Source organism: Spea bombifrons, chromosome 5 (genome assembly GCF_027358695.1).
Source record: "Spea bombifrons isolate aSpeBom1 chromosome 5, aSpeBom1.2.pri, whole genome shotgun sequence".
In the NCBI taxonomy this organism is placed as follows: Eukaryota; Metazoa; Chordata; class Amphibia; order Anura; family Pelobatidae; genus Spea; species Spea bombifrons.
The window spans coordinates 62861097-62876244 of NC_071091.1; the positions used below are offsets into that span (position 1 = coordinate 62861097).

Sequence of the window (15148 nt, forward strand, 5' to 3'; positions counted from 1 at the left end):
CCATTTTCCCTGGACCAGTAAAGGGTACATTGTGATATCTTTCAGAAATACAACTGTTTAAACAATAGAAAATTGTCCTTTAGTAGGACATAGAAGTAACAATTTCTTAGCTGCTTTAGAACATAGCTTTTTATATAGGTGGCCATCCTTTAAATCTTTTGCATAAAAAAGATTAGTACAGATCAATAAAAAAATCTTACATACCAAGGAATTTTGCGACTCAATAAATAAGAAAGAAGCATTTCCATATGTCATTAAAATATATTTGGAAGACCTTAAAGATCACAGGGGCCAAATGATATACAAATCTATCATATTGGATCTGACTATTAATGTAGGCATTGCATTTCAGTTACACTATGCATTAGGAAGAGTCAGCCTCAGTGAGCCCCACCGATGTTCTCCAGCAAGAAGAGCTGAGATGGCTTCACATACTACTTGGTCAATATGTGGAGGCTTCTTAAAGCTTACTATCATTTGCATGGAGGACACCTATATTTATATACATAGAAATTACAGGTTATATAAACATCTCATTCAGACCTTGGCACTGGATCTCTGTCTTGCAAAATAAGCTCACTACGGTGATTCAACTCACCTTCAATTGCCTGGTATATAATCATATATTACCTAGGATTTTATGTTTTCTTTACGTAAACATACCCCAAAATACCTCTGCAATTATTTTCAGGCATATACAAATTGAGGAGTCTACCATGGGTTACTTCTAAATATATATATTTATTTATATGGAAAATTAGGGCTGGTCTGTTTAAAACAACATACATTTTGTTTCTGCACAGCAGGAAATGGCCATTAAATATAGACCATTTCATAACCTACATTTTAGGTAGGATAAACTGCAAGTGACCCCGACGAGATACATTTTAGGTACAAGAGTTAAATACATAAAACCTTCGTCTCAGTTCTGCATCAAACTGATGTCTACAACCTGCCTATAAATTATTTTTTTTTCTATTGGGGTCTCTTATTTCAATTAGCGAATTCTGAACAGGGGTCTTAAACCTTTCTCTTTTTTTTTATGAAAGCTAGTAATAGTTAACAAAAACATTTGAGATGATATAATCATGTATTGAAAATGGAAATTACATTTTACACAATAAGATAGATTAATAGAAATCTTAAAATATATGATTTTATGGTTTTCATTTATTTTAAGGCTGTTTTCTTTGGAAGGGGTAAGGCAGAGGGTCGAAATGCTTTAAACCGATTCCATGACCTAAGATATGGTTTGCGCAGTTTTGTAGAGCAGTGGTCTCGAATAATGTATTTAAAAATAAAAAAGGAGATTAACGATGATACTGACAGCATCCCTTTAACAGCCAATTACTTACAGCTGTTAGCCTGTTAATAATTATAACAATTATAACGCCTATAATTGCTGTGTTGTAAATTTTTCTGACCTCAAAAATACTTAATGCTGTCAGTGACTCAAGTCTCTGTATGTTTTAAGGACTGGATAATTGCACCAAAAGGCTACGCAGCAAATTACTGTGGTGGAGAATGCTCTTTCCCTCTGAACGCCCATATGAATGCCACAAACCACGCTATTGTACAGACTCTGGTAAGTATGAAAGTTGTAGTAACAAAACTGATAAAAAAAATAAATAATAATATATATATATATATATGTATAGAAATATAGTCGGCACACTGTTTGATATAACTGTCTTATAAGTTTAACTGCCTGATGCTGTAAATTATCAATGTAGAGTGTCTGATTGATCTTCTTTGTTTTTGTTATACAGGTTCATCTAATGAATCCAGAGTACGTTCCAAAGCCATGCTGTGCTCCAACTAAGCTCAATGCCATCTCTGTGCTCTATTTTGATGACAACTCCAATGTCATCCTGAAGAAGTACAGAAATATGGTGGTAAGAGCATGTGGATGTCATTAAAGGTCAAGGAACAAGCCCGCCAATCATTTACTCCAGATGGATTAAAGCCCAAACGAGAGGGAGGAGAGAATTCAGTCAACCCTGGCATTCCAATCAGGCACAGGCAGTCTTTATACGGCACTTGCTTATTTACAAGAACGTCAGTTGTGGTTTGCAAACCTAAATTCGCCTTATTGCCATGGTGCAATAAACACTATTCCACCAGGGGCATGTGAAGGTAAAAGATTACACCAAAATGAGTTTCTGCAAGTTTTTATTTGTTAGCTTGGATCAAGCTGTATTTCACCTTGTTTAAAAAAAGAAATAATAAAATAATATATATACGATTATATATGTATTAACACCTATTGGTGCTTTGGTGGTCGTGACCTCAGACAGTCCGAGGGTTCGCAATGTTAAAAGAAAGTATTTAATTTTCAGAGATATTTGAATTGGTTTAGAACGTGATTATAGAGCTGGCAATAGTTGTCGCTGATGTATCTGTAAATATATGTCTTCCAGACATCTGCTACTGTTACTGATTAGTCCAGGAGAGTGGGAACTCTTTTCCAAGGGTATAGTAGTCTTTTATTAAAGAGCTTGAAGGCCTGGGAAGCATGCAACTCCTTATGTTTTTCGTCTGCCAGGCTATGGGCTAGTTAAATGTCCGCATGGATTTTGTACTTAATTCGAATGTAAACATCCTTCCCAGGGACTTTCATTATCAAAATTTATCAGTTTTAAGCATCTCATAATACTAGGATCAACTTGGCTGTCTGCCTAACCAGCACTCAAAAGCCTCAAGAGCCATTCTATTGATTCACTGTAAATGTAAAAGTCTAGGCCCCAGCCTAACCCGCTGTGTCCTGTTTTACACACTCCTTTGAAGTTTGATCTGCTTAGCTGTGGTCATATTCATTTTGTGTAATACTGTTCTTATAGCCTGTTTTTCCATGTGTCTCACATTTAATTTCTACTCAGACTGTCAGAGTGCAGAAAAATGTCTTTAAATAAAATTATTTTTCACACCATAAACAAAGCATATGTACATCAGCATCATGGACGTCTGTCTCTAAAATATTAATGCGCCACCTGAATCACATGTCTCCAGCAGTAATGTGCCAGCACAGAAACATTTGGATTTGCTTATTTTATAGCCAGGGGTGGCTTGGCCACAGGGAATGTGGCTTCCAGGCTCCATGAAGTATTACAACAAATCAGAACCGACCAAAACCATTTAATTTAAAACGAAAATTATAAATTGTTTACTTTTGTGAATCAAGACAATGCTATTCTCTACCACTTCCTCACCTATTTTGTGTTTAATGAAAGGACTGGACACTTTACATTCTTCCTCAAATGTACAAATTTTCATTAACAAAGCCGTAAGCATAATATAACAGATCAGCAAAGGCTGGGGTTGCACAGCTCGAGTGCCATGAACTAGCAAGAAATTCTGTCTGAAAAATAGTTTAGAGAGTCTTTGGATAAAAGCATTTCAATTAAAGCTGGCTCAATTGTGGCTTGTTCTCATCCTTGAATGACTGGAGCTGTGCAGCCAGAGACTTGCCAGCTTGTTAAATGTAAATACAAGCTGCATGGCTTCTTTACAGTTTTTGTGGTATTCCCACACTCTATGATCAGAAGTATGTGGATACCTGACAATCATACCTATATGAGCTTGTCAGACATCCCATACCAAAACCATGGGTATTTTTTTAGCTGGTCCTCAAATAGCCTCCGCCAAAAGAGCATTTGTGAGGTCAGGCAATGATGTTTGACAAGACATCAAACAGGAGAGGAATTTCATGAGACCTACAGCAAAGGTGGCATGCTATGAATGCCACTGAGCTCTTCACTACATCCCGTTCTCATGCCAATGTTTGTCTATGGTAATGGCATGTGCTTGATATTAGCCATCTAATCTTAATTGGGAGGGGAGTCCACATACTTTTGGTCAAAGTGTATTTTCAAATGCACGGAGGATTCTGTATATTGCCCCAAATGCATTTGTCACTTTCCCCACACCCAGCTAACATCTCACTGCACATGATATGGTTACTGCCAGTAAGCTCCAGTCTTCAGACTCCTCTGTGTGTGCGCAACAAGCATTACCATTTAAACGGGAGCGCTTTACTGCCAGTGATTGGCTGTTTGAAGCAAGAAATGTCAAGAGTATGAGGGCAGCTACAACAAGAGGGTTACAGCTTCTAGGCAAGGTAAGTTTTTTGTTTTGAATACATATTGCAACAGGGTTGAAAGATGACATCTGCGTAAGCAGGAGATTGGAAAGAGCAGTTTACCCCAGTGACTAATGGGTTAACTGCTGGTCCAATTAACACAGGTGCCCCAGGTTTAAATCTGCACTGGGAGATAAATGCCTGGAAACATAATCGGGTCTCTTACTGTCCCCGCTGCACTACACATGTCCTAGCAGGTACCTTACTACAATATGAAATTACTCAGAGCAATGGGGTGTAAGGGACATTAAAACTGCCCCTTTAAATAATAAAAAAAAGCCCAGATTGGGCAGTCCCGGAAGGAAGTGAACAGGCTGCTGTCTACAGTACATTATAGTTGGTGAAGCAATTTAAGATTTTGTATGCTGAAGAATAGATGGGGCTAAACACATTACAGTCCTTAGCACAAGCTCTAAAACTGATAAATACAAGAGCATATGCATGGAGCAGGGGAATTGGGCACTTTACACTTGGGAAAAGGACAATATAGGACATTTCTTGGGACCCATGATATACTACCTCCCTGTAACAGATGAAGCATATCATGCTGCTATGCATGTATTTTATGTGGAGCCACATGATAGCAAAAGCCATTTAAACTTCAAGGATAGGAAACCATGGCGTGTGAAATGTACAAAGCAAACTTCTTGAATGCATTGGTTATCTTCAGAGACAATGTACACACCTGGAGTCTCCATTTGTAAAGCTGCTTTTATTGGGGCAGCTGTGCTTCCAGCCAGCTGGCAGGTGCTGGGAGAACTGAACAGTACATAACAATACATCCGAGACTCAGTGAAAATTTCAAAGTTTTTAAAAATCGTTAACTTTTCCATACAATTTAAGTGAGATACGCAACATATCAAAATTTTAAACACAGGATTGAAAAACCAGGAACAAGTGGTTGCCACCCCACACCTCCCAACAAAACACACTAAGGCACTTCACATCCTGGACCTAAAAAAGGGGAAACCCTTAATGAGTTGAGAAAGAAAATACAAAGTGACGGTTTGGTTGACTTATTAGGAAATTGAACACCCAAGTGATTACTAAAACAGAAAGCTTGTCCGTAGTAGTTGCAATTTAAACTACATCCTGAGGTGTTTTGTAGATGTCTTTTGGCAGTTTTTTTAAAAGATAAAACCAAGAGGCTACATCTTTCTTCCTTCATGCCCGGGGACTCATGTGTAACTCCAAGAAGATAAACTGGTAGATGTGGATTGACCCAAGTACGGCAAGAAAATAATTCAGTAACTGTTTGGCCCAGCCAGGCAGCACAAACCCATAGGGTTCAGCAGACTCAGAGCTCATCTCTTGAGTGACGCAGAACAAAGTTCTGTAGAGTTTCAAGATCTCTGGCTCCCTCGTGCTCATCAATCTTCTCCCCTGCACGGAAGAGAAGCAAAGAAGGATATCCCCGCACCTGCGAGTGAAACAGAAATTAAGTTTCTATTTTGTAGAGGACAGAATAAAAACCGGCATACATACTTTTTCATTTACACACAAGTACGCATATGCATGATACATAGCAAGCCAGTAAGAAGGTGAAATTAAATGTTAGAGCAAAGTATAGTGTATTTCTTCATCTGGCTTGAAGCCTATGCTAATAAAAATATGTATCTAATTTTATTCTTATGGAAGAAACTACCTTCATCACCTACTTCTTTCTTATTTCCAATAAAGCTAAGTGTTGCCAATTATATGGTACACAAATCAAGACTTACCGAGAATCTGTTGCAAAGGGATCGCTCAGCTGTACAGTCAACCTTGGCTACTTTAACATCACTCAAACCAGAGAACTCTTTCTTAGAAAGCTCTTCCCATGTAGGAGCTAGATTCTTACAGTGGCCACACCTTAAGACATTAGGCAAAGAATATTATTTAGGTGTTAAAGTTCAGCGTGCATAAGAGTTTACACATGGTATACAGTCTCTAAAATAGGTAAATATCCAACAATTTCATTACTTCCCGGAAGTTATCTAGCCATTTTAGCAGGATGCAGATGTTTTCATATATAAAAGAATTTTTTGGGATTGAAGTTACTGGTCAGTTTAAAAACCCAGATATATAGGTCCAGGTTTCCTCTGCATGTTGCAGTGGTGCCACAGAAGACAGTGAATGGTTTTACTCAATTTAGCAAACATAATCCAGCAAATTCACAGAACAAAATGGTACAAAGGCCTTGGAATAATTAAATTTGTCCCCAAAGTAATACATTTAAAAAAAAAATGCTGAATGCATTGTAGAGTCAGTTTTGTGAACTGTGTTGACTCATCAATAAAGTCTTCTTATATTCTGCTCTTTGGGTATTGCACGTGCCTCATTTGCACTTCAGCACTCCTTACGCTACTCGATTAGAAAGAAAAAAAAGTGCACGTTTGACCATGTGAATAAATGATCATGGAAGCCAATTCCCTGCCGAGTTTGCACTTTGGTAAAGTCCAGGGATCCCCATTCTAGTCATCAGGCACTAAAATCAGCTGGAGTAGCAGAAGCCAATCACATACATGCAGTTTTGCTTCCTGGTTACAGTAGAGGCAGACAACTTAAACGAGACCCAATCTCCATGCATTGGAGTCCATGGAATAAGGGCCTCGAACATCAAACAAAAACGAAATATGAATTGCTTTAAGTCGTTTAGGCATCTCCCACAATACTAAACTAGGAATTTAGTAAATGCTACCCAATGAGTTTATTCACTGCTCACTCACCATGGTGCATAGAACTTGATGAAACTTATGCCTGTAGCAACTGTCTGGTCAAAGTTGTTTTCTGTAAGTGTCAGGACCTTGGACTGAAAGGAAAAACGTTACCTTATAAGTTGACAACACTTAAAAGTTCCCTCTTTCATTTGTTAATGCAATGTGTCTTTGGGTAGTTGCTTTCCCCCCCAACCAATGCAAACAGAAAGTAAATGCCCTGTATTTAATTCACTGTTGCATGAAGCCGCTGGAATATGAACATTCCTGCATGCTTCGATACACTAAGAAAAAGCAGTAAAAACATGAGTCATGAAATGTCCTGTTTTTAATTCTGGGATCTGACACATCATGGATCACACACACGCTTCAGTTTTAGAGAGGTGTTTATTTTTACCTCTCAGTATTAACAGATTCAATTCAAGACATTTGCGAACAGAGATGCTTCGAGCCAGCCTAGCATTTTGCATAAACACCTCCTAAGAAGTCTGAATTCAATTTTGTAATATGGACATCTTGCATGGCCAGTAAGTGTACTCATCCAGTTATTAGAGCAGTTAACAGATCCTTCCAGAAGACAAGTATTTGTGCACATAAAACAGGTGCTGTGAAGATGTAAAAAAAAGGCTTATACAATGGCACTTTCTACTCACTTCAACAACTGGAGCTGGCTCCTCTTTTTGAGGTGGAGCACCATCATCTTCCTTGTCTTCTGCAGACTTAAGCTGGCTTTCTACGTATTCTTTAAGGGAATCCAGATCCCGCTTTCCTTTATACTGGTCCACCTGGAAAGGAGTAGGCTCAACAGATTATGCAGGGATCAGTGCTAAAGTACTACAGCTAAAGCGTCACAGGGACGATAACAGCATTACTGCCCTAAAACCCACATCATGTGGGAAAGGGGCCCAATGATGAGCTGGTATCTACTGGGGTACAAGAAACCACCTAGTGCAGGTGAGATGCATTTAAGAGAGCGAGGAGAGAAGACAGACAAGCACACCAGTTGAGAGGTTTGTAATCTTAGTGTTTTGCCTACCTTTTCACCATTTCTAAACCAGAGCAATGTGGGATATCCCCGCACTTGGTTTTGGGAGCACAGCTCATTGTGCTGAGTACAATCAACCTGAGGGGAAAAAAAAAAAACATTAAAAACGTATATGTTTATTCAATGTAATGGAGAATACTGTGAGCATAGCTGGCTACACTTGCTTTCTGAAGTGTGATAAAGATTTAGGCAAGCTTAGTATTAGTGCTGAATGAGCACAGCAGATCTTGATATTTAAAAGAACACAAAAATGATCTGTGGATGTGAAACAAAGCAGAACGTAGCTACAACATAGCACAAGCCACCCATGGCTCAGGAAGCTCCCACTTACGTACCTTGGAAATTTTGACAGTTGGAGATTCTTGAAATGAGGATGCAAGCTGTTCCCACGCAGGGGCTAAAGATTTACAGTGTCCACACCAGGGAGCAAAGAACTTGATAAAGTGGTTTCCTAAAAAACAAGATAAGTTTTATTTTATTTTTAGGGAGGTTTTACTATTGTTTGTGAAAGTTTAACATCTAGCACTGCTCTGCCCACTCAACACAAATATGACCATATTGAGGAAAGGTTTAACCTCATTTGCTCATACTTCAGAAATGCTGTGCCATGTTTAAGCAACCTGAATTGTCTGTATGAGGTTTTGTGGATGTGGTTATCCCGTCAAATCAAAATCCCCACCCAGGAGTAGTCAGCATTGGTCTGACAGTAAATGCTGTTGGTATAGTAACTAGAGACTTTTGGGCTTCTTCACTAAAGAAGATCACAGGAGAGTTTCTATTTCATCTCACTGGCAAGATACTTGTGCAAGAGCTTAGTTGTTCCGGTGAGGGGAACTCTGATCTCCGACACCCGGGGAAGGTCTGCGCGTCTACATGCTGCCCCGGGGAATCTGGATCTTAGTCTCATAGTCAGACATATTTGAGGTCTGATTATAAGACGACCCCGATTATAAGACGAGGGGTATTTTTCAGAAAAAAACCTTGTCTTTTAATTGAGCAAATACAGTAGTTTTCTTTAAAAGCCAAGCAAGTCTTAAAGTAAGGAAAGGTTACTGTACCTCCCCTATTGGATAGGCTGACAAGCCACCAGCATTCTATTAAACTTAAACCCAAGAGCCTTACAGTCAATGACCCTTCTTGTAACAATTCCTAGGATGGAGATAATCTCATTTGCAGTCCACAGCTGGCAATAAATGTTAAATCAGAGTAAAAAAAAGTGGGCAGCATAAACACCACTAGTGTTAAACAAAGCCTTCCAAGGTGTTGGAGTCTCCATTGGGATGAAGCCCTAAATCAGGGGTTCTCAAAATGCGGCCCTCCAGCTGCTGCAGGACTACATCTCCCATACTCCTCAGCCAGCCCCTTAGCTGAAAGAGCATTATGGGAGATGTAGTCCTGCAGCAGCTGGAGGGCCGCAGTTTGAGAACCCCTGCCCTAAATATTCCCCACTGCTGCAGCTGGTAGCTTAAATACAGCAGCTGGGATGGGCAACAGGGATATGAAGGAGCTCAAGCAGGTACCAGGTAAAGTGACCCAGAAGCCATTATGCATGCATTTCTCATAATAAAGATAGATGCACACTTATTACTGGCTATAGGGGGGTCAACGTTTTATATGAAGAAAATATTCCTCACAAATCTAACAGATTCAGAAAAACAGGGCATTTAGTGTAAAATGATGTTAACAGCGAGATTGAAAAGAAAAACAAGAAAAAAAATCTTCATGGTAGCCCTTTAAGGGAGATGGGGCAAGCCAATTTGCTTTTCTTGGAAATCACTCTCACCACACGCGCATTTCTGTATGGAAAACCAAACCTAGCACAGCCAGTTGTGTAACTTGCCTTGTTCCGTGTCCAGTTGGCTACACCTAGTAGCCAGACTGCCTAACTTTAAAATGCTGAAATGCCAATCCAGATTAATTGGTGTAATGTAATAATATACAGATGAGCTTTTCAACAACTCTACAACAGAAATACTATGCCAGCTTGTCTCCTCACTAGAACTTTAGCTTAATAAAAATGTTTTGACTGGATGGTACTTATATGCACGGTTAAGCAAATTTTCATGATCTACTGCTTAAACGTGATGGACCTCACGGAAACTCTGCCATGCAGAATACCGGTACAGAGTGCTTCTGAACTCTTACACCCAACCAGCGTCAGAGATTACTTATAATTCCATAGGTGATAAACAAAGCAACAGCCACCTCTTTACTGCTAAAATAACTCACCTAAAACCCATATGAATTAGTATACACAGGTTATGACAGTGGCTAATGCACACAAATACTTTATAACTAATGATTTTTGTTGCTGCTGATTAATAAGTGACAATTGGGAAAACCATTCCAACTATGTACAGAAAATCCATTAGTACACTACTACTAAAGGCAAAACCAAAGCTCTGAACATGGAAAAAGACGCCAGTACACAGAACTATAACAGCGAGTAAGATAATCCATCCACTTGATAAAAGCACGTCTCACAGCACGTATGCCAAAAACATTAAACATTATAGCCTACACGCCTAAACAAACAGTGTGATTGTAAACTTGTGCAACTGTACCTAAAGCCTCACTGGCTTTTGAACTGGGTCCTAGCATTCCTGGATTAATGTTATTTTTTGTATGGGGGTAACTTTTCTAACACACATAGACTGTCAGATTTTAAGAGAGCAAAATAGCGAATATGAACACCAAAGCTGGGACAAGTTTGCACGTTTCACGTCAGAGTACCTATATCATAGTCTGATCCTAAAAAAGAAATTCTTTGTAATGGCATCCCACCCCCTTGATAATGTGATGCTGATACCTTCAGCTATGTGATCTTTGAAGTTTGATTTGGCGAGATCATACAGGCCATTCTTGGCATCTGGGGCTTTCGGTGCTGCTTGTTCAGCTTCTGGTTGCTAGGGGGAAAAAAGATAGAAAGAAGAAAAAAAATTAAACATTGGATAGCTAGAAGAGCAGTCTAGATTATAGCCATCTAAATAAAGGCTCAGAAGCAGGACTAAGACTTAGCTCAAGTTTTGCATGTTTTAATAAACAGTTTTGCCTAGTTTCACTTGGCAAGTTCCAGGGTACATGTCTTCCAGCAGAGGTAGTAAAAGAGTAGACAAGTGACAGAGACCATATTTATGAGCAGGAGATAATATAAAGGGTGCCTCTTGGCCACTGAATGTGTGGACTATCTTAGTGTCTCTGTAGACTTATCTGTGTTTGGATGAAAAGCAAACAACTCTTAATGGCACTTTCTTTCTGGGATAAGGCATTATGCCAGACTTTATACAGGCATCTGGTCATGTTTTCGTTCCCTAATCAGAACACATGCACCTCATGATTTGAGAAGCTTTCTCGAGGTTGATATGCAAATAAGCACCTGCTCTGGTAGATAAGCATCTCAGTTTCAGTCTAGCAAGGAAAAAAAACCTCTAAAATCAACTGTACACAAATATAATGATGTGAAATCTCAAATACCAGATCCATATGTAACAAATATTCTAGAAAACATAATTTACATATATAACCATATTTAGATTACACAAACAAGGCTTATACATTTATTATCTTTTATCCGGCATACAGTACATGCACGTGTATAAATGAAACTCAGCACTAGGAATTGCCAACTGTTTAGCTAAAAATTTAGGGAAAGCAAATGTCCTTGCTAATTGCCATTTGCAATAGTTTCTCCAAACTTTGAAACAAATCATTTCTTAGATATGTACACTCTTCCCCATAGAACCTGTACAGCAGGAAGAAAGGATTTCCTTCACACATACTTCTGGTTCCTCTTTTAATGTACGGAGCATCCAGTCTTCCAAGGTCTGAAAATCCCTTGCTCCCTGGTACTTCACAGCTTCTTGACCCGGTCTAAATAACTTCAGACTGAAAGAACAATGAAAGGAAACATTAGCCACCAGAAACACGATTAAAAAGTGCACTTGGCAACAGATATACAACAGCAAGACAATAAGACATTTAACTATGTGCCACCATCCTTCATGTCATAGATCACACAAAACCAGTCGGCCATCTCTTCTGCGGGAGCTATAACAGAAGCAGGTGAAGTTCTAGATTTCAGCAATTTTTGACAATCTTAAATAGGAGTTATTAAAATTATGCATTATTGTTTATGATTGATACAGCCAAAAGCAGAGTAATGTTGGCTAGACATTAATTTCTAATCACATATGATTCGGTTTTCATTGCATACACAGTGGCAACAGATCTCAGGACAGGCTCTGCAACCCAGTCTTCAGAGTGGACATTTTCGAGAAATCTTTGCTCAACATCTGCAAAGCCACAGGTTTTAGTTCAATAGAAATAATGCCTACTCCTATATCATGATCTCAGTTTATAGGTAACTTACGTGGGGTAGCCACGGACACCGTTTTCAGAGCAGATGGCACTATCTACTGTACAATCCACTTTTGCAACATAGACGGGAGTATTTTCCATATTGTTATACTTGTCACCTAGATCATTCCATGTTGGCTGTAGACGCTGGCAATGCCCACACCTAGGAACAAAAGATCACTTTTTATTAGCATACTTTTGAGGTTACAGAAGAACATTCTGTTTATAGAATAAACAAGATACTCATCAACAGCCCTGACACACGTGAGGTTCCCAGATGGTCTAAAGCAGACCTCACCCCACACCATGCATGCGTGCTTTAATGTGGTAATTTGGACCTATAGCCGTAGGATGCATTAATGTCCGCAATTAAAGTATTTAAGAACATGCACTCATCGCTGGTGAGGATGGTTGTGCAGTGGAATTTCCCTTTAAGATTAGTTAGCTGTTGCGATGCTTGTTTTTCGCATTTAAAGCACATCGTATAAAACACAAAGCAAAAGGTGCCTAAAAATATATAAAGTGGTATTTCTTGTCTTTTATTCAATTTTTAAAGGGAAATTTCTGGTATGCAAAAAATCAAGTGAAACAATTGTCAATTAACAGTAGGAGTGCAAGAATACAAGGGGTTTATATCTATTACAGATATAGCACAAATACAAGCACACTAGTTACTCCTAGCTATCCTCATAAAAATTCATGTTAAAATGCAGTTCCAACGATCGGCATTATTGTAGGATTCAATATTTAAACAGCGCACAAAGTTGTTCTTTAAATGTGTACATGTGCCTTATGAGCCAAGATCTACTTTCTTGGTCTCAAGTAACATCTCGCTGAGATCCCGCCCCCGATCAGCCCTAAGAGTCCACGCAGCAGTATGCTGGAGTCCTGAGCCACGTCAGCACCTCACACCCATTAGCTCATCAGCTAAGGAAAACTGAACTTGTACCATTCATCCCAAGCAAGGGAAGGGGCTGCTGACGTAAAGCTGAGCAACACAAAGTGTTCAGTTTGTTTGTGATTGACACCCCCCCCACAAAAAAAGCGAAAACAAAAACATACAGACAAGTTCATGCCTGCCTATATACACCGCAGATCAATTTAATATGTTACAGGCATTTCTATAGTACTAGGTTATAAGGATCCTTCATTCATGTGCAAATTGGAGACAATGATACCAGGCTGATGTAGCATTTAATGCACCAGAGCTGTAATCTAAAGCTTCATACAGTACAAAACAGACACATAGTAGAAATGAGGATAGGATCCAGAACTAAAGCCAAGGCCTAGCAAGAAAGTAACGCGACGTTAATGAGAGGTGAAACAAGGGGACGGTTATCACACCATAGTCACGCTAAATAGCCAAGTTATTTTGTGAACTTGCTAAAATATATAACAAATCCTACTTAAGACAGCCAGGTTTAAAGGAAAATTGAGTAATATGAAGTCAATGCTGATAACACTGAACAGCAAAATATGGCATCACAACTAACATCGCACACTATATCCTTCAACAGGCCGGCACTAAATCACAGCACAAACGTGCCATGCCCGGAAGTGTTTGGGCAAATGACTGGCATGTGGCAGTACTTGGAACCGGGACCATCACAAGATTCAGTTGCTGAACTTGACACAATAGTTACACAACCCTAAACAAGCAGGGGGGGGGAATTAACACCTAAGGACAGACTTGCGATAAACACACACATTTTGTTAAAATGAATGAAATGCTGTGTTTGCTGGGGTTATCAGTAAGGTCACAATCAGAGCCTGGGCTGTGTGTACAAGCAGTGATACCATAGAGACTGCTGAACCCTTACAACGCTTCCAGACATACACCGAGCCAGGGAACCGATAAGCACAGTATGTATGTGTACAGAGTCCATGCAGATTACAGGGGCCCAATTTAAAGGAAATACTACAGAATATATGTAATAAGGATAGCGCTTTACTTGAGCTACAATAAAAGACAAAGCTTTGCAGACTCCAAAGTACAGGCATGCATTCAACATACTATACAGTCAGGGTACATATATGAATATAACATATAGAAGCTGGGGGTTCAGGTTTCATATAGCAATGGCTGTGTTTGCTGTAGGCCCCAAAATGCGAACAGGAGTAAGTGGGCCCATCCCACTGCAGCCCTGTCCCAGTATAAGGCCTGCATTCCTCAAGTTCATGGTTATGTGTGTCAGCAGCAGCCACACGCATGAGAATCAGACACCTATGTACAGACTAGGCCCTGATGCATAGGGGCTGCCTTCAGTGACAGTCAGAGAACCAGCCCAAGCGAGAAGACTGTATGTGGCGGATTTACCAAGGTGCGAAGAACATAATGAAGTGCGGCGACTCTTTCAGTGCGTGGGTGAACATCTCGGCCGAGTAGAGGTGCTGGCTGTGCGGATCTTCCTCCTCCTGGTCCCCAGGCTCCCCGGATACTCCGGCCAACAGCACCCACAGAAACAGCGCACACCGTACCCGCATCATCATTACCGGTAACAGGGACCAGACAACAGAGAGCTCGGCCTGATCCGGCAGGGAGAGGGGAGGAGACCCGGGAGGAGGGGTTTATCATACCACGGGGACAGGAGAAGGCGGAGGAACTGAGGCAACTTCTTGCCCGGGTGCCGCGCTGGGAATCACTCAGTGGGGCTTCCCGGTTTCGCTCAGTTAGCCAGGTGGGGGAGGATTGCCTCAGTTTGTGTGAATTATGCAACAAGGGTTGCGTTAAAAGCGCTTTGGTGAAAGGATAACGGGCGCTGATAACGCGAGTTCCCTTTCCTTGTCTCATAAAGCGATAATAAATGTCTTGGAGGAAGTTGGGTAACGAAACAAGCAGCGCGGGAGAGCAGGCGTGAGGAGACTGCCAGAATAATAACCGAATTAACCCTTCCTGATACACTGGGTTCTCAC

The 15148-nt window shown here is 40.1% G+C and overlaps 2 protein-coding genes across 2 annotated transcripts in view; one reads left to right on the plus strand and one right to left on the minus strand.

Moving 5' to 3' along the window:
- The window catches only part of BMP6 (bone morphogenetic protein 6), a 63359-nt gene extending 60422 nt beyond the window's left edge, over positions 1–2937 (plus strand). Inside the window, exons 6-7 of the mRNA XM_053466563.1 lie at positions 1475–1585; positions 1770–2937. Coding sequence (XP_053322538.1) covers positions 1475–1585; positions 1770–1919 — 261 coding nt within the window. The 3' untranslated portion in view covers positions 1920–2937. The remainder of the gene's footprint in view (positions 1–1474; positions 1586–1769) is intronic.
- A 1898-nt stretch (positions 2938–4835) lies between these two features.
- TXNDC5 (thioredoxin domain containing 5) lies at positions 4836–14796 on the minus strand. The gene is made up of 10 exons (XM_053466791.1): positions 14553–14796; positions 12249–12398; positions 11659–11764; positions 10689–10785; positions 8215–8330; positions 7871–7957; positions 7488–7619; positions 6847–6929; positions 5860–5989; positions 4836–5558 (listed from the first exon to the last, which is right to left on the minus strand). The coding sequence occupies exons 1-10, from the start codon at positions 14723–14725 to the stop codon at positions 5436–5438; spliced, it is 1197 nt and encodes a 398-aa protein (XP_053322766.1). The 5' UTR covers positions 14726–14796; the 3' UTR covers positions 4836–5435.
- Positions 14797–15148: the final 352 nt, after the last annotated feature.